At 42.5% G+C, this 20,253-nt stretch overlaps 1 protein-coding gene across 3 annotated transcripts in view; it reads right to left on the bottom strand.

Moving 5' to 3' along the window:
- Positions 1-8,640: 8,640 nt before the first annotated feature.
- Positions 8,641-20,253, bottom strand: part of klf12 (Kruppel like factor 12) — a 238,010-nt gene continuing 226,397 nt past the window's right edge. For all 3 annotated transcript variants that reach the window (XM_033023014.1, XM_033023012.1, XM_033023011.1), the window contains one exon: positions 8,641-12,944. In XM_033023014.1, the coding sequence (XP_032878905.1) occupies positions 12,763-12,944 (182 nt within the window). In that variant the 3' untranslated portion in view covers positions 8,641-12,762. The remainder of the gene's footprint in view (positions 12,945-20,253) is intronic.

The raw sequence follows: 20,253 nt of genomic DNA, 5'->3' as shown, positions 1-20,253 counted from the left end.
ATCCAGACATATTCAACCAAATTTTATAACTTATTAACACGCATTATGTAAGCCTCTTGCTGTATGATGAAAGGGCACTATCCATTCTATTGGCTGCTAATGAGCCATCAGCAATATCTTGAGTATTGAATAATAATAAATAAACTATCTTTCATCTCATAGGTATTAGCAAGCTCAGTGTACTTGTATACTAATGACACCCCCAATCTCCGCTCTGGTGGGTATGCTGTCACTCCAAATGTACGCTATCATGCCCATTTTGCTTATGAGATAATTCCCAAAACAAGCTACCTTAATGTCAGTTATGACCCAGAGACCGAGCCAAAGATTGAGTACAGACTGTGTTCTTTGTGCTGAAATCAGTTGCTGAAAGCATAATCAACTTAAAAATACTGCTCCCATTGGGAATACAGTAGAAGAATATTTGCATAATAATTTACTGATATACATCGCACACTACAATGAGTGTAGGTTTTAGACACCCTGCATAACGTTAGTGAACAGCGGGTGAATAACCAATCATTTATTGTCTCCACTTATGGTGCTACAGAGAATGACAAAGCAGCACAAGCAGTGTCAATTGTGCTATCACATAAACGCTCTCTAAGCTCAAACTGAAAGCCACACAAACCTCTGTTACTTCCGTTTAAAAGTAACTCACATATTTTATTCACAAACTTCCCATACAATCGTGCAGAGCTAGCTGCCCGAGAAGACAGGCTGCCCCAGCCATCACTCGTGACCGAGTAAATAGGAGTTGCGTCAGCCGCTTTACCATGGCCTGAACGAATAGGCAAAATTGGCACTATTAAATTTCATGTTGCCTCATCCTTAATATCGCAAGAGGTATCTACTGATAAACCCCTAAGTTTTATCAGCTGCATATATTGCATATTATCTAAACCTCGATGACATAATGCCCTTTGATCTGAGTAGGGCAGCTTTAACTTCTACCACTGGCTTTGTTATCAAAACACCAGATAATCTGTGCCTCATGTGTATAGATATGGCAAAGTATGCATCTTCAAGATCGGTTCTCTGAGTCAGTTAAATTGCTGAAAGCCAATCATCCATCTTAAACTGGGTAACTAAACACATGATCAGATTAGCCAAATCCTAACCAGATTCGGCATGCTCCATGTTTCTGTAATCTTGAGAAGTATCAGAAATATACCCCTCTTGTTTTTCGGCAGACCACTCATCCTCCGTGAGATGTCACTGATTCCACTTGGAACCACCGTTGCTCTATTGACCATACGGACAGAACATTTTTGGCTTCTCTTGCCGCGGAAGATGCATTATCTAGTTATTCATACATTTTGCTGATAACATATAATTAGAACCTTATGACTAGAGATGAAAACGCAGTCTCCCCTTGATGTGGGAATACGAGTTCCCTGTCAACTCTTGACTATAAGAGTCACCACAAATTCTCAGTGTTCTTCCTCAGAGTAGAATTTAGCATAATGCAAGCCTGAATCAGGAATTGCTTCGCAGTCCTCTGACTGAAACCACTTGTCTGAGTCGCCAGAGTGCGCTACACAATCTCTTCGACCCGCCTCTCAATCAGGAATACTGGTATTGAGAGCCTACGGTTTGTTATACATACATTTTTGATTCACAACATGAACCTGCAGGTCAGATAAAAATATTATATGCCAGACCTGCTTCCTGCTGGTAGCTACCTTTCCCTGAGAATGGCAATGATGTTTCCAATGAACTGGCAACTTCACTAACTGAGCAGAAATTTAAACTTGTGTTGAGGGAGACTTCAACTACTTCATTCTACTGAGCATCCTGATAACCTCAATCACAGATGTTGAGGCAGTGCTTCCCTGGTCAATATGACCCATATGGCCAGACAGTTCCATGATGGTCTACCCTGAACCAGGGTAACCAAGCTGTTCCTACCTGGAACTTACAGAAGTTACTATACAAGGCACCCTGCCAATGTCTCTGCATCAACCTGATCTTTCCCAGAGACAGTGAAAAGATACTAGACAGCCCATGCTGCCCGTAAACCCAAATCTGGGCTGACAGACTGCTCCATTTCAGAGTTTTACGGAGATTAATAAAGAGACCTTACCTGCCACCGTCTCTGAACCCGGGTCAATCTGCTTGTTGGAGCTTCAGCGAAGTTCCATTTGCAGACCCTGTCTGACCACATCTCCTTCAGGTGGTGTGATGTTAGATAGCTGAGGCCGCTGGCCAACTCCTCATGTAGTGGCTTGCCCGTCACCGAGGGAACAGCAAATTTAGAGGCAAGAGCAGGCAGCTCTTCCTTATACGACTCTCGTACATCATGCATTAAAGCACGGGATTCAGGCACATACTCATGTTTGGAGTCAGCTCCATATTGATCTCCGACACTCCCCTCGACAGAGTGGGGGAAATACTGCAACCCTGAACCAGGCGTTGCCACAGGCGTATGACTTGAACTGCCCGTGCATGCCTCCGTAACACGGAGCATATTTTGTGCCACCATCTGATCCATCAGATGTTCTAATTGAGACAAACGGCCAATCACAACTGCCATAGATGTGGGGACAGAATCCTCTTGTCCAGAATCATCCGACAGGACTTGTCTCACAGACTTGGCTTTAGCTTTGCCCCGACTCGGGGTTGCCAAGCTGCTCCCTCTAGGAGCCGAATCGGAACTAGCTGTGCAGATCGGCACTGCCAGCGACTCCGAAGTGGCCGTTGGCTTTCCGCACTGCTGCGGTCCTCTGCTGTCGGTATAAATCATCATTATTTATTGTACTTACCAGACTGGTTGCACCTGTTAGTGACTCTGAATCATTGCTCCCTTCTGGAGCCTCAACAGAGTATATCAGGGGAGTAAATAGAGCGCAACCCTGCACAAGGTATTGCTATCTCAGGCCTCTGGCCCCCATATGACCTGGATGAGCCGGCATTATAATCAAAGTCACCTCTTTCCGATACTCCCCACGACAGATTGGGAGAAATATTGCAACCCTGCCAGGTGTTAGCACAGGCATATGGCTGGAGCTTCCTGTTAATGCCTCCGGTACATGGAGCATAGTTTGTTCATATGATGAAAAGAAGCATATCCCCATTAGATCAGAGATTCGACTGCTCTATCGATATCCACAGTTGGAGTCTCTTATGAAAGAATCTCCAACAGTCCCCTCTACTGAGCGGAAATTATCGTGACGCCACCCTGAACCAGGTGTAGCTCCCACAGGTGTCTGAAAGACACAGCTCAAAAAAGGCTTCCTAAGCCAGGAGCTCTGGACTGCAATGGTAAGTCAAATTTCACTACACTATTTGGCGTATGTGATAATAAATGTCCTTTGTATTCATGTTCAATTTAAAACTTTATTCGCAAAAGATACATCGTTATATTGTCAAAGTATTAAACATGAACTTTGTATGTTATCTGCGACGATAGTCACAAACGTGACCGAGCAGCAACCACTATTAAAAATCTGCCAACTCTATTTATAGCCGCCCTAAAAATAAAGCATACACTATTTTCTCCGGTAGGCGGCGCGACTCTCGTCAGCAGCGGCCTCTGCAGTCCGTCTGCGTTTTTATTATTTTATGTCTATGTTTTAATGTAGTTTTTGTTATTTTTGTTGGGGTATGTGTGTGGGGGGGGTGGGGGTGGTGTGGGGGGGTTGGGGGTAACTTTTAAATCTCTCCCTGCACGGGAGACCCGACCTTTTCTTTGTCGGGTCTCCGTTGTCGTTGGGGCTGCAACGAGGAGCGGCCTCCAACAGGAAAACCGGGGGCTCTGGTGCTGACTACTCACCTCACCGTCGCGGAGCTGGCCGAGTCCAGAGCGGGTGGAGCTGTGGTGGACGCTGCTGCGACCCGACCCCCGGAGATTCGGTGGCTGCAACTGCGGGTTTGGCGGACGGCACCGGGAGCCCGCGGGTCCCTGGAGGGAGACCGCTTTTCGGGGCTTCCGCAGCGGCGACTTCTCCCGCCCGAGTTGCGGGGTTGAAGAGCTCCTGGAGCGGGGCCTACATCACCGCCCCGCGCGGCTTGGAATGGCCGCGGGAGTTTGCGAGCGTACGCCGGGGGCTCTAACATCAAGACCCGGTGCGCGACCTTGCATCACCCGACGTGGCTTAAATGGCCACGGGACAATTCGCCATCGCCCGCCGGGGGCTTTGACTTTGACTCTGACATCGGGGGGGGGAGAGTGCAGTGGAGAGAAAAGTTTTTTTGGCCTTCCATCACAGCAATGTGATGGATGTTTATGTAAAATATGTTGTGTCATTGGTCTCTTTGTTTGTAATGTATGGCTGCAGAAACGGCATTTCGTTTGGACCTCAAGGGGTCCAAATGACAATAAATTGAATTGTATTGTATTGTATTGTATATGCTGCTCCACCGTAAGCTGAGCCAACCTCAGCCGGTAGCATCTATGTTCAAAATTGCTCGGTGCAACGGCAGCTGAGCTTACCTGGCGGTTGCTCCTGGCCGCAGCTATTTTTAACTCACCGGCTGCTGCTAATCTTTTGCAGCGATCGCTGACCTGGCATATCATATCCTATCTCCTTACGGAGCCCCACGGCGGCCTCCAAATCCGGTCGCCTGCTCCCATTCGGAGCTCCAACGGCGGCAGCTGCACAAGGTGTGCCCGTCAGCTATTCCAGGCATGCTGAAAACAAAATTAACTTACCTGCCAGAGCGGTTTCGAACTGCTCCAACTCCCGCGCCATGCGTCGACGTATTGACGAGCATGCGGGCTGGCTGGGTCCTCACGTAGTCACTCACATGACTTCCCTATAAAATTACAGTTGGAGCTCACAAGTTGACAAAATCAGACGAAGTGGCTGTTATTTTTTTACTGTGCTGAAAAATCTATTTCTTGGTATCAGTGAAACCCACAAATCCAGTGCGTTAAGAGATCCGGCAGAAACATGTGCACATACAGGCCATTCCAGTCTTGTTCCCGCATTGTTCCTGCATCCACATAACAAATATTGCCAGGACTCGAGGGTCTAAGCTATCAGGGAGAGTGAGCAGGCTGGGACTCTATTCCTTGGATGGCAAGAGGATGAGGGGTGATCTTATAGAGGTATATAGTCCTGAGAGGAATACATCGGGAAGACGCCCAGAGTAAGGGAATCAAGAGCCAGAGGACATAAGTTTAAGGTGAAGGGGGAAAAGATTTAATAGGAATCTGAGGGGTAACATTTTCACACAAAGGGTTGTAGGAGTATGGAACAAGCTGCTGGAGGAGGTAGTTGAGGCAGGATCTATTGCAATGTTTAAAAAACAATTAGACAGGTACATGGATAGGACAGGTGTAGAGGGATATATAGGCCAAATGCACAGGTGGGACTAGTGTAGAAGCAATGATCGGTGTGGGAAGTTGGACCGAAGGGCCTGTTGCCACGCTGCATCACTCAATATCAAAGCTGTGTACCATTGTTCTGCATAATGCATAAAGCACATGAATATATTAATATAAATATATAATTGCATTGTGTTATGTCATATCCTTCACTTTGTTCAATGGCTTTGCATCACTAAATTCGCCATGCATTCTAATCTACTTCCCTCTAGGAGGACAGAATGACACTTGAAGGCAAACAGATTGCAAAGGTTCAGGTAAATCTCACTGCAGACTGTTACACCATCAAATGAATTGACCACTGAATTTGATTTACATTTGCTTATATTGTTGGCGTTTCCCAGGTTTATGGTGCATAAATAAATAAATGCAAAACATAAATATTGGCCGGTGCTTTCCCATACCTGGGACTTTATCTATAGTGGAGAGGTTGGGCAGGCTATAACTTTATTCATTCATTCATTATTCTGAAGTGCAGGAGGTTGAGGGGTGACATATAATGTCACAAAGGGGATAAATGCACAGAACCTTTCACTCAAGGTAGGAGAATCAAGAACCAGAGGACATACAGGTAGGTTCAAGATAAGAAGGGCAACTTTTTCACTCTGAGGATGGTGGGTTTATGGAAAGAGCTTCCAGAGGAAATAGCTGAGGCAGGTACTGTAACAGCATTTAAAAGACTCTTGGGCAGATACATGAATAGGAAAGATTTAGTGGGATATGGGCCAAATGCAGGCAAATGGGACTTGCTGAGATGGGGCATCTTGAGGTAGAATGGACAAGTTGGGCGAAAGGCCTGTTCCTGTGCTGTATGAGTTTATACTTCCCACATTCCTGAACTTGAAAGCTTTGGGTACAAGTTGGCTGCTGTATTTCCTACTTATGGCAGGAATAATGAATCTTGCTGGGTGACATCAGTGGTTCAGGTTAGAACCAGGTCTCCTTCTATCTTGATGCAGAATTGGAGATCCATTGTTTTCAATTCATTAGATAGCGAATGGCAAGGTTTTTTTATTTTTGGTATGTATTTTCATGAGTTTTGTGTTTTTGAAATAACATTTAAAAAATAATTAATTTTAAGAATTCTTAAAAAATGCCTCTAAATGTCAGAGGGCACAATGGCACAGCTAGTACAGTTGCTGCCTCCCAGCTCGTGTCTGCTTTTGATTCTGACCTTGGATATTGTCTGTGTGGAGTTTGCACGCTTTCTTGGATTGTGCTGGTTACCTCTGGGTGCTCCGGTTTTCAACCACATCTCAAATATATGCACTTCGGTAGATTAATTGGCCACTGGAAACTGCCTTGCATGAGTAGATGACTGGTAGAATTAGGGACGAAGTTGATAGAAATATGGGGAGAACACAGTGGTTAGCAGTTTGTAGAGTTGCTACCATACCACGGCAGAAACCTGGGTTCGATCCTGACTGTGCTATGTGTGCGTAGTTTGTACATTCTCTCTGTGACCGCATGTGTTTTCTCCAGGTGCTCCGGTTTCCTCCCACACTCCAGACGTACAGGTTTGTAGGTCAATTGGCTTCTGTAAATTGTCCCCAGTGTGTAGGAGAGCGCTGATGCATGGGGTGATTGCTGGTCGGCGTGGACGGTACGTCGAAGGGCCTGTTTCCACATCGTAAAGTCTCAAGCCTAACAAAATGGATTAGGGTAGGATTAGTGTAAAAACAAAAGTGTGCTTCATGGTCAGTGTGGACTTAGCGTGCTGAAAGGCATGTTTTGTGCTGCATCATTCTCAGTCCTTGACATTTTAAAACTGTTAAAGTACTTGGCAGCTTTGAAGGGAGGCAAGGGTCTGCTCACCAGCTTTACCTTTTGTCAAAAACCTCCCTGGTCATTCCATGGGCCTTTCGGCAATGGCGACTGGTACCTCAGCCTTGGTGAGTCCTCGATACCTGAATTGAGGGTATGCAAGGCCAGAGTTTGATCCTCTGCTTCTAAACTGGTATGTAAGAATGTGTAGGGTCTTCTATGGGACTTCCTAGCTGTAGACGTTGTCCACTACAATGTGGAGTTGACAAATCTTCAAAATGGACTTAAAGTATTCAGAAGTTGCATGGAGCATCCTGAAGTTGAAAAGGGAAGTTGCATTAGTGCAAGTTTGTTCTTTGTTGTCTGATTGCTTCTACCTGACCACAGATCATTGGAGTAACACATACGTAAATTAGTATGAACTTAGCAGCAAAGAAACATTATCAATATTTATGAGGCAGAATATATAATTTCCTGCAATTACCTTCACAGCAATCATTTGACAAATTTAGTTTGCATAGTATACACAAACACAGTGGGGTATTATCAGACATTTTATAATTACAAATATTTAAATATAATTATGGATCAGATCCAAAATGCAAAGAGCCGGTATTCCATCTAGTGTAAAAGCAGACTCGGAACTGAACACACATTACAAACCTTTTTGTAGAACTGCAGGTATCCAAGAGTACTTTCTAGAATGCAACCTTACTTGTACATATGGGCATGCTTATAAATCGTTCCAACTTCACTGTTGTGCTTTGGGACATTGTAACTTCCTCTTCTAATGTTGGGTTCATTAATACAAATACATGAATTATTAGAATTGATTACCTTAATTTAAGTTCATTAGAGATTTGCATTACGTAGAATGCTGTTCATCCAAAAAACTTGCCCTTTGCCATAGTTCACAAACATGGAGCAGAATATAGACATGCGCCCTGAATTATTACCAGCAATGCTATTCTTTTCAGCAAATTTGATCCTTTCCAAGGATGGTACAGTGGTAGAGTTGCTGCCTTAAAATGCCGGTAACCCGGTTCGATCCTGACTACGGGTGTTGTACATTATCCCTATGACTGCGTGGGTTTTCTCCAGGTGCTCCAGTTTCCTCCCACATTCCAAAGACGTACAGGTTTGTAGGTTAATTAACTTCTGTAAATTGTAAATTGCCCCTGGTGTGTAGGATAGCGCTGGTGTACGGGATGATTGCTGGTTGGTGCCAACTCCGTGAGCCGGAGGGCCTGTTTCCATGCTCTATCTCTAAAGTCTAAAGTGAAGAAGGCTCCATCTAGGCTTCAAATGTTTTTCCTGCTGTAGAAACAATGTATTGTATCCTTCATGAGCAATAATGCCATTTAAAGAGCAGATCGCTGCTTAGTTATTCTCCCTGTTGGAACGAAACAGGCAAAAATCTACTTATTCAGTTTGTTTTTGTCCTTTTGTCTGCTGAATATACAACGTGCCTCCAAACTGTACATATGTATGTCTAATTCAGCACAAATCTTCCAAGCTCCTGTAATCTTCCAAGAGTTAACTGATTTGTTACATACAAAAGCAACTTTATTTAATCTTCATGCCTCCATTCATAATTCAGGTAATTACAAATGCATATGTTTAAAATGGATACTATAATTCTTCAATTCACAGCTCAGCTCATATGAAAGTTGGATACAGAAACGCGAAGCACTGACAGGGAAGTTTTGGGAAACGTGGAAAATTAAACACTTCTTCATGTAAGTCTTTCAGAAGAGACAAGGGCAAAACAGAACATTCTCCCACACAATTTCTTAACAGAGACTCCCTTTACATGTTTGGGGGATACCATCATTTTACAGTAAGATGAAAAGCTCTGAATATATTTACAATACATACATTGTACATAAATACAAGAACAACACTTACATATATGTTAGTAAACATGTCACATACTTATTGCCTGAACTAAATAGTGTACAAAGACCAGCAAAAATATCTTCTTCAGAAGATTCAAAAATTGGATTTTTTTTTAGAGAACATTGGGGTTTAAAAACTATTGCAGGATAAATCCACCATTTCCATAAATTGGCTAATTCATATTTTTCATTTGCAAAATTCAATGGGTGAACTTCAGGACTAAAACACCTCCCAATTTATTTTCCCACCCCAAACTATTTACAGCCTATGTAAAACTATGACTCTCAAAATACTTTGAACTCTCACGTATAATACATTATATTTAAAATAGATGTCCCAACAACTTCAGTAAAATATCAGAATGTTTTTTTTTTGAGAGTTTTGATGTTCATCCCTGTATAAATCTTTTTATTAACCAAGACTAATTCAAAGTGCAAGACATTGTGTGTCTTTGTGGCTTCAAAAGGAGCTGGTAATTTTAAGGACAGTATCCTTCAAGAAATCAGACCTTCATCTATTGAACCTTAAGGTGCAACTTTAACCTTTTGGGATAAAAATCCATCCCCTCTTATTCACACTAAACAGTGAAGTGAGGTAAATGTATTGAACTTTGCTTCGGAAATTCAGTTTTAATGTTTCAACTGAGCCACATTTCAGATATGGCGTGCAAAACGCATGCTGCATCAGGTTGGATTTTCATGCACATGACAGAGGGTTTTTTTCGCTGCACCAGATTCACAAATATAGCAGAGATTCTATTCCATCATTGAGTTCAGATTTAAGACTGATGTCTATTCAATAAAATACAAACTGAGAAATTGTAGTGCACCTGCCCAAGCATTTCTCATCATCAGTAGCTCTCAAGGCCTTCACTGAATGGGCATTACTCCTTTCTGTGAATTAAAACATGTGGGCCAATGTTGGAATTGGGGTGGAGAGCGATAGTGGTCTTCGGTGCTTGAAGGGGTGAAACTGATGAGCATGTGGAGCATGTGATAGGGATAGGGAGAGTTTGAAGTGATGACTGGGATGGAACAGTGACCAGGATCTGGTTCTTGGAGAAGTTCAGGTGTCGGAAACTTCAGGTTCAGGGAGGCGGGAGGTTGGGGCTCACTGTGAAAGGAAGGTTGGATAGGAACTTAATATTGTGGGGTGGAGGGGGCTTCCAAGAATGTAAAGTAAGTATGGAGCTTGCTTTAATGGGCTCCCAGCCCTATGCTGGGAAACACTAGTGCACTGGAAGTTAGCAGCAACTTTATTTCCAGGACAATGTGGTCCCACAACCCCTATCAAAGTTCCAGAAGGATTTTTACACGTTGAATGGCAGTGCATGTGTGAGACTGAAGTCACACCAGGCCTGCAAGCCTAACTTCCACTGGGAAGTATTTGGAAGCATCTCTTAACTTGGGCAGAATCACCAAGAAATTATCACAATCACGTTTCTCTCCATCCAAAACATTATATTCAAACCGTTCTCAAGTACACAAAACTGGAAAATTTGATTTCTAGGGTTACAATTTTACTAACAAAATATTTAATTGATGTACACCAAATGGGTGACTGGTAACCTGCAGAAACTGGAGTAAAAGAGCCAAAATATTTAGAATTATGTATTTTTGTACTAGTTCTTCAGTCAGGTTTACCATGAAGGATACTAGTTTCTTTCTTGTGGAATACTTCCTAGCATGTAGGGGAGGGGGGATAATACTTCCAACAATATCGAGAGTTTGTGCAATATGTATAAATTCTGCACTATTGGTATTCCAATTTCACATTTGTATGAACACACCGTCTCATTGAAAAGACAAACAGAAATCAGCATAATCAGAAGAAAGACACCTTTGTCTCTACCTTTCCTCCTTCATACAATACAATGTCACATTAATCAGGTTAGAAGATGCTACTGGCAGGCTTCAAATATCACAATGGACAGCGCTCAGCTGTTCATTAGTCCTTTTTCTTTTCCTGGACGTATTGCTGTTTAATAGCAGATGAGTGGAGTGAACTGTCATCTATTGTAATTATAATATATTTTTTAAGAAAGTATTTTTGAACCTGTTAAGAAAATATGGATAAACACACATAGAAAACATTGTGATTTCCCCAAAGGTAAGGTGAAAGAGTTTAAATGTGACTATAGGATTAAGACAGTGATCATGTAGTCATGAAACATCAGGAATATTATTTGCTGTATCCAGCAAAGTGGAACTTAACTTCTTTACAACAGACTGTTGGACATTTCCCTGTCAATTCTGATTTTCACAGTAATGCATTGCACCATATACGTCAGAGTGATCGCTGTTCTTCAGTAGAACTGTATCAACAACTTCACTGGTAGTCTGAGACAATAGTTACTCATGGGTTCATTTCATTTTATTCGCTTTGGCAGGACATCTGCTGAACCTCTTCCTACTTTCACTTTACAGTTCATGTCACATATCACGTGATCTTGTGGACGGTGCTGCCGAGCATTTGATGGGGAAATTTGCCACCTTGCTAGATTCAAATTCCACAGTTGGGAAAGATATGATAAACCTCACACACAAGCACTTTCCTAATATGGTCATAAAGAGATTCTCACCACAGCCAAGGCCTGGATTTTAGATTTTGTTGCATGATGCTATCCAATATTATTCCTAGATGTAAATATAACACTTTACTTCATCGTTAAATTTGCTTTGTTATTGTTATTGGGCCAACATAATATATGCATTTTCGTGACATGGAAATGGTGCATGGTATTTTCCAATAGAGAAACAATTAACAAGTTATAAGGCTTCAGATATTTATGGGAGTCTGTTGGGGGCAATTGAAAATAAAAGTAAAATCTAAAGGACTACTTATTGAATTAATAGTTCAAAGAACCTTTGGCCTCTCCCAAAATGTTGCTAATTTGCATGTGATGAATAGCTAATATGTTTCTCCATCATTGTACGAAACAACCCCAAGAAAAATTAACGTAAAACGGGAACAAAATGTTTGCTGTGAAAAATGCACATTCCGTGGTGATAGAATGCTCATGAAATATAACACCAAGTTATAGTGTGCGTAGGTGTACCAGTTACTGGAGCCATACTGTCTCTATCAATCTGCAAATTATTTACGCAAGCTGGTAGAGATCAGCACAGTCAAATAATTCTTCAACTAAAGGATGAGGTTTGATTAATTCTTGTACAGAATAATAACCAAGCCGTTATGATCTGTGATATTGCTGCAGATAACTAATTGAATTATTTTAGAGCTGTATTATCCATCGTTCACTAATTTTTGAGGCTTACATATGTGGTCGAAGAAAATATCACCAAGTCTTTAGCCAGTTTTTTCTTCCAATTTGAAGATTTTTTAAGTCTGAAGATTTGGAACTTAAAAAAAATTGAAACAAAAGCTATAGTTTCCGTTCCAATTTGAACTACATTTAGCACTAAATACCAGTCTGTTACTACGGGTGCATCCAATAGTTGAAGAATTGTAGTAAAGATAAAGTGATTTAAAATCTGAGAAACTATTTAAAAGAAAATGCACCAACACATGAAACTCTGTGAACAATAAGAACAGGCCAAGCTAACATAACCCAAATGACCAAACCACTGATGGTGAGTTTCGACTATCAGCAACAAGAAAGATTAGCGTGCTCTCCACTTTTTTTTTCTCTGTTGGACAATTAGAGGTGTCCTCGATCAATGCATTTTGATAATTCAGCCCAGCTGAATCCTGGGGTCTGGAAGAGATCCTGCTCTGAATTCCCCACTGTTCTTCAAAACATCTTTTTAAACAAGCATGTGTCTTCTACGATGCAGTGCCAGGTGATCTGAGCGGGAGAAACTGCGGTCACAGTCTGCGCACTTGAAGGGTTTTACCCCTGTATGCTTGCGATAATGCCTCGTCAGCTCGTCAGAACGGGCAAATTTCCATGTGCAGCCTTCCCATGTGCATTTGTATGGTTTTTCACCTGAAAATAAGCGTAAAGGATATTGTGAGTTTAAAATTAATGGCAGCATCCATATTAAAATGAAAAGCAGGAGGCCATATGAATCATCGAGCCCTGTTATTCCCCATTCAATAAGATCATAGCTGATGGTCTGAAGCCAATAAGGTCTGACGAAGGGTCTCAACCCGAAACGTCACCCATTCCTTCTCTCCAGAGATGCTGTCTGTCCCGCAGAGTTACTCCAGCATTTTGTATCTATCTTCGGTTTAAACCAGCATCTGCGGTTCCTTCCTACACATGGTTGATCTAATCTTGACCGCGGGCCAACCTTTGGTCCTTTGTTATTGACCATCATCCTCTCGTCCCCCCTGTGGTCCAAAAACTGTTCTACTTCAATTTATTTCCTGACTTTCTCTCCAAAGCACTCTGGGAAAGAGAATTCTAATGATTCTTAATATTTTGGGGGGAATAAATTTATTTGCATAATGTCTTATCCTGAACCTTTATCCTGAGACAATGCTTCTAAATTCTAGATGCACCGTTCCAGAGAAAACTACCACTAAGTACACACTCTACTGAGCCCCTTGGAATCTCAACATTTCAATAAGAATGTATCCTTATGAGTATAGATCGAGCCAGCTTAATATTCCTCACAAGCCCTTTGTTCCTGAAACTTATCCCAATGAATTTGGTTTATGCTGCTTTCAATGGTCTCGCAAATGCCTGCACCATTGCAACAAAATATTATTATATTTGTACTCCAAATTGCCTCTGAACATCTTTTTGCAACAGTACTCACTATTTTGATTTTCTGTTCTTCCTACCAAGGAGCAGGCTTTTTATTTCCTTTTTACACTCCATTAGCAATATTTTTGCCCAAACCTGTTCATGTTGTTTTATAGACTCTTAGCATCCTCCCTTATAACTTCTATCCCCAATTATTTTGTATCATTAGCAACAATTACACTCCCTGGTCTGCAATGCTGCCTATATTTTTGTGAAGGATTTGATGTGATTTAGTGATGATTTGCACGGTTTCCTTGGTGCTGTTATATGCAAATGGTTTAAAACCAATATTGCATTTGACTGTAAATACAAGGCATATTCGGGGAGATCTCAGATAAGTACTGTCAAAATTCAACTTGTAGTTAAGCAGGGTTAAAATTAATCTGGTATGTATGTGCAATGGAGTAATATATTCCCATCAAACTCATCCTAGTGAAATTCAATGCCATTGAAGTTGCTACATTACATTATTTGGCGATAGTTCATACTCCTAAATATGTTTCTGGCATGATAATCTGTTGAAGGGGGTTTAACACTATGTTAAGATATTTCCATTAGTGGGAGATGCTCGGACAAGGAGACCAGGTTACAAGATTAGAGGTTGGCGGTTTACAACGGAGGAACTTGGGAACTTTTTTCTTGCAATTAGTCATCAATGTCTGAAATCCTCTATCCTCTAAGATAATGGAGCCTAGATCATTGGCAATATTTTAAGAAGTATAAAAAACATAAAAACGTACAGCACAGAAACGGATCCTTAGGCCCGTAATGTCTGTGTTGAACATGATGCCCAGATTAACTCTTCTTCTTAGGCCTCCTTCGGTCATGTCTAGCAATGGGTGTCTCCAGGGCGCTATTCCCTATATGGAGGACGCCTGTGCGTGACTTTGTATAACGTGGGGAGACTGGTGCACGGACAGCCAGCCCACGGTCCTTGATAGATCTGTGTCAGGATCCAGTGGTATGGAGTCCAAGATGACCGGAGACCCATTTCTGCTGCAGCATTCATCCGCCTTCCCAGCCGTTGTGATGCTCCACTAAGGTCAGCAATCATCCTCCGCCTGTTCCACCGTTGCGGTCTTGGTTGGATTGCTCTTTGTCAGTCCCCCTCGACCTTACCGCCATGGGTGGTCCTACCAGGGGCATAACTCCAGGCGGCATTGCTCCCAGGGTCTCAGGTCCACACAAGCTTCTCCACCACGACAAGGTGGCAATCCAGGGAGAAGCCAGAGATTAACTAATCTCATCATATCCCTCTTTCCTGTATATCATGTACCTATATAAAAGCCATCTTAAACACCACTAAATGCCCCCACCACCACCACTCCTGGTGGCATGTTCCAGGCATCCAGCACCCTCTGTGCAATAAAATCTTGCCCCACACATCTCCTTTAAACTTTCCCCCATCATCTCAAAGCTATGCCCTCTAATCTTTGATATTTCCACTCTGTGAAAAAGGTTGTGACTATCTACTTTATCTGTGGATCTCATAAGGTAAAATACTTCTCTCGGGTCTCCCCTCAACCTCAAGCATTCTACAGAAAATGATCCAAGTTTGTCCAATCTCTCTTTGTAACCAATACCCCTTAAATTTTTGAATCATCAAGGAATTGAGGAACCGGCATGGAGGAGGATGTGAGGCCATCACAGTGAGGAGGTGCCTGGTGAACTCACTGTGGTGGATGTTAATTTGTGTTTATTGTGTGTTTTTGTCATTTTTACTATATGTAGGACTGCAAGGCAGCGAAATTGTCAAATGACAATAAAGGCTACTTTATCACCCCTCATTCTTCTGCACTCCAAGGAATAAAGTCCTAGCCTGCTCAACCGCTCCCTATTACTCAGGACCTTGAGTCTTGGCAACATCCTCGTAAATCTTCTCTGCACCCTTTCTAGCTTGACAACATCTTTCCTATAACATGGTACCGAAAGCTGAACACAATACACTAAATGTGCCCTCACCACTGTCTTATATAACTGCAACATGACCACTCCCCCAACTTCTATACTCTAACATTAATACATTTTCACATCTGATGTTGTTTCTGAAAACATCCACTGTATGAACCTCATTTTAAGGCATTCTTTGATGTAAGGCAATGTTGAAACGGTTAAAATCATAGAAACAGTAGCTGTAGCAACAAATACAATGGCAGAGAAACAACTCTGTTTAATCCTTTGATTTGCACTGACCAATAACATGTTGCTTCCTGCTTCTCTTTATCCTGTTCTTCCTTCATATCATGCATGGTTAGTGCATTATATAGATTTATTCCACTTGCCTAAAAAACCACATGAAAACCTACATTTATCTTTGCCAAGCAGTTAGTGGGTTGTAAAATGCAATTAAGCTCAAATTCAGAGATCGATTTTTCATAAGTGATGATGGTTAGGTTTATCTTGAAATTTATAAATCAAGACTCCTTCAGAGTAAGAAGTTTTATTTTTAAATAACAGCCCCGTAAAACAAACTGTTGGTGGCAATACAGCAATATGACCATGTGGAGTATTTCCTGGTGCTCACATTTCCTTCCACATCCCAAAGATGTGCGAATGGTCGGTGAATTGGCCATTGTAAATTGCCCCTCCTGCATAGGTGTGGATGACGAATAGAATTGGTATAGGGGGAGGCGAGTGTGTGGGGGGGGGGGGAGGTAATGAGAATGTGGAAAGAATGACAAATGGACAATAAGTGCAGGAGTAGGCCATTTGGCCCTTCGAATCCGCACCTCCATTAAATGTGATCATGGCTGATCATTCCCAATCAGTACCCTGTTCCTGCCTTCTCCCCATATCCCCTGACTCCGATATCTTTAAGAGCCCTTTCCAGCTCTCTCTTGAAAGTAACCAGAGAACCGGCCTCCACCGCCCTCTGAGGCAGTGAATTCCACAGACTCACAACTCTCTGTGAGAAAAAGTGTTTCCTCGTCTCCGTTCTAAATGACTTACCCCTTATTCTTTAACTGTGGCCCCTGCTTCTGGACTCCCCCAACATCGGGAACATGTTTCCTGCCTCTTGTGTGTCCAAGCCCTTAACAATCTTATATGTTTCAATGAGATCCCCTCTCATCTTTCTAAACTCCAGAGTATACAAGCTCAGCCGCTCCATTCTCTCAGCATATGACAATCCTGCCATCCTGGGAATTAACCTTGTAAACCTATGCTGCACTCCCTCAATAGCAAGAATGTTCTTCCTCAAATTAGGGGACCAAAATTGCACACAATACCCCAGGTGTGGTCTCACTAGGGCCCTGTACAATTGCAGAAGGACCTCTTTGCTCCTATACTCAACTTTCTGAAGTTGAGTACAGAAGCTATAATCAATGTTCTGAAGGCAACAAACTAACCTCTATGGAAAGGATCTAAATCTTGTACTTGATGCTTATTTAGTATCACTTCAGCTGGTAGTTAATTTGAAGTGTTTGCGGACCCTCTTACGTTGCTTATGGCGGCACAGTGGTACAGCGGGAACGTTGCTGCCTTACAGCGCCAGAGACATGGGTTTGATCATGACTACGGGTGCAGTCTGTACAGAGTTTGGAAGTTTTCCCAATGACCAGGTGTTCTCCCAGTGCTCCGGTTTTGTCCCACATTCCAAAGACGTGCAGGTTTGTAGGTTAATTCGGCTTCTGTAAATTGTCTCTGGAGGGTAGGATAGAACTAGTGTACAGGGTGATGTACAGGGTGATTGTTGGTCAGCATGAACTCTGTTTGTTCGAAGGGTCTGTTTCTATGCTGTATATCTAAACTATACTAAATTGCTTTTGTAAATGGTTCAAGATGGTGGCACTGCCTTAGCAGCTGCGGCTCGCCTGCAGTCCGGCAGCGGCAACCCGACCTCGGAGCTGGGGCAGTGGCAGCAGCAGCGGCGACACGACCTCGGAGCGGGCAGCGGCAGCGGCGACCCAACCTCGGAGCTGGGGCAGTGTTCCGGTGGCAGCGGCAACCCGACCTCGGAGGATCGACCGCGGGCCCGGAGGACTCGGCCGCGGGCCCAGTGGACGACATCGTCGGGAGCTCGCAGGTCACAGGTTGGTGACCTGTTCTCCGGAGCTCCCGCGACAAACAGCTGCGTCCCGCTGGACTGGAGGGCGGCAGCTTCGGCAGCTTCGACCACTCCAGGCTGCGGAGTTGAACCGCCCTGGTCCCGGAGCTCGGATTCAGCCGCGGGACTGACATTGCTTATCATCACCCGGCGGGGTCACAACATCCGAAGCCTGGATCGCCTCGGTGCAGAGGGGAAATAAGAAGGGAAGAGACAAAGACTTAAGACTTTTGCCTTCCATCACAGTGAGGAGGTGCCTGGTGAACTCACTGTGGTGGATGTTAATTTGTGTTTATTGTGTGTTTTTGTCATTTTTACTATATGTAGGACTGCAAGGCAACGAAATTTCATTCAGACCGCAAGGTCTGAATGACAATAAAGGCTACTTTGACTTTGACTTTGACCTTGACCGCATATACAATGGAACTTTGCTGGAACAATTTGAGAGAGGAATCAAAATAAAAGAATCTGATTCTGCTCAATAGTCCAAACTGAAATGGCATTGAATAATGTCTAGTGTGCGTCAGTGGCAGCGTACAGACACTTGCAAGGACTGTCAATCTAACTGGGAGCATTTCTGGAGATTTGATTACAGTCTTTCTTCCTCCAACTTCCCTGCTCTCAAATCTCCTGTAGTGTCCAGTGAATTGGGCATGAAAGGACCAATTGGAAAGCAATTTCCTTGTTGGTCTTTTATTTTTCATTCCTTCCGCCTGTAATGTTATTGCAACTCAAAATGAAAAGTGTTCAAAGAAAATTATATAAATACATTTTGTTTGGAAAGGAATCATGGGATATGGGAAAAAAGCAGGAACGGGGTACTGATTTTAGATGATCAGCCGTGATCATATTGAATGACATTGTTGGCTCGAAGGGCCGAATGACCTACTCCCGCATCTATTTTTTTCTGTTTTTCTATGTTTTAATACAGTGGCATTTCTCACTATTTGTACATCACACTTCTGTGTTGAAGCTTTCAGAAAGCAACGAGGAAATTTGGATGTTGATCGATCATCATTTCCATCCCAATTTCTTAATCGTTGCTTAGATATGTCGAGGAAAGATTTAGCAGAGGTAGGGAGTTACGTTGTGCAATTCGAGATCTTTATAGCTTGGGCAAAGGGAGGCATGAGTGCTAATTGTGAAGACACTTAAAATTTGGGAATGATGGAGAGGCTAGAATTGAAAGGATTGCTGGAATCTCGGAGGAGTTGGTGGTATAGATAACAGAGTGTAAATGGCAATAAGATGCACGGTTTGAATTAAAATACTTTAGCATTAAGATATTGTTTGACAGGAGATTATTGGCTAGCATAATGGTGATAAGTGTAATCTGTGTATGCGTATAATAAATGGAATACAAGTGGCCCAGTGAACATTGCTTACTTAAGTTATCCTAAATGTTGAATGTTTAGTGACCAATGGTTTTGAAAAGACCAATGGGTTTGGAGAATGAGGTTAGGAGAGAGAGATTGCTCAGCCGTGATTGAATGGCAGAGTTGTCTTGATGGGCCGAAAGGTCTAATTCTACTCCTATCATTTATGATCTTATGAACTGCTTAGTTTTCCACAAATAGGCAACAATTGATACAAATGAATCCATTTGTAAAACAGTTGATATTCAGGCAGATTTATCAGCCTTTACCAACAATCGTCAGTGTGATGATCTATGTTTAAATTAATGTGAGCCATGCTGATTCAGTTTAGTGCTTAGTATTGCTACAGCCTGTAATAAAACAACAGCGCCATCTGTTGGCCCTTTATTATTGTTACATCTAACTTAAGCCTTTAAAAATACTAAAAAAAAAACACTTCAAAACATCAAAATAAATAAAATCCCATGCAACTACTCTGGAGAAAAATTTGAGTCAATAGTCAGAATGGGATTTTCACTTTGGTGCAGTTGGATATAACCATATAACCATATAACAATTACAGCACGGAAACAGGCCATCTCGACCCCTCTAGTCCGTGCCGAACACATAATCTCCCCTAGTCCCATATACCTGCGCTCAGACCATAACCCTCCATTCCTTTCCCATCCATATAACTATCCAATTTATTTTTAAATGATAAAAACGAACCTGCCTCCACCACCTTCACTGGAAGCTCATTCCACACAGCTACCACTCTCTGAGTAAAGAAGTTCCCCCTCATGTTACCCCTAAACTTCAGTCCCTTAATTCTCAAGTCATGTCCCCTTGTTTGAATCTTCCCTACTCTCAGTGGGAAAAGCTTTTCCACGTCAACTCTGTCTATCCCTCTCATCATTTTAAAAACCTCTATCAAGTCCCCCCTTAACCTTCTGCGCTCCAAAGAATAAAGCCCTAACTTGTTCAACCTTTCTCTGTAACTTAGTTGCTGAAACCCAGGCAACATTCTAGTAAATCTCCTCTGTACTCTCTCTATTTTGTTGACATCCTTCCTATAATTAGGCGACCAAAATTGTACACCGTACTCCAGAATTGGCCTCACCAATGCCTTGTACAATTTTAACAT

Source organism: Amblyraja radiata, chromosome 6 (genome assembly GCF_010909765.2).
Source record: "Amblyraja radiata isolate CabotCenter1 chromosome 6, sAmbRad1.1.pri, whole genome shotgun sequence".
Classification (NCBI taxonomy): Eukaryota; Metazoa; Chordata; class Chondrichthyes; order Rajiformes; family Rajidae; genus Amblyraja; species Amblyraja radiata.
The sequence above is the reverse complement of the archived record's forward strand: the minus strand, read 5'-3'. Positions and strand labels throughout refer to the sequence as shown.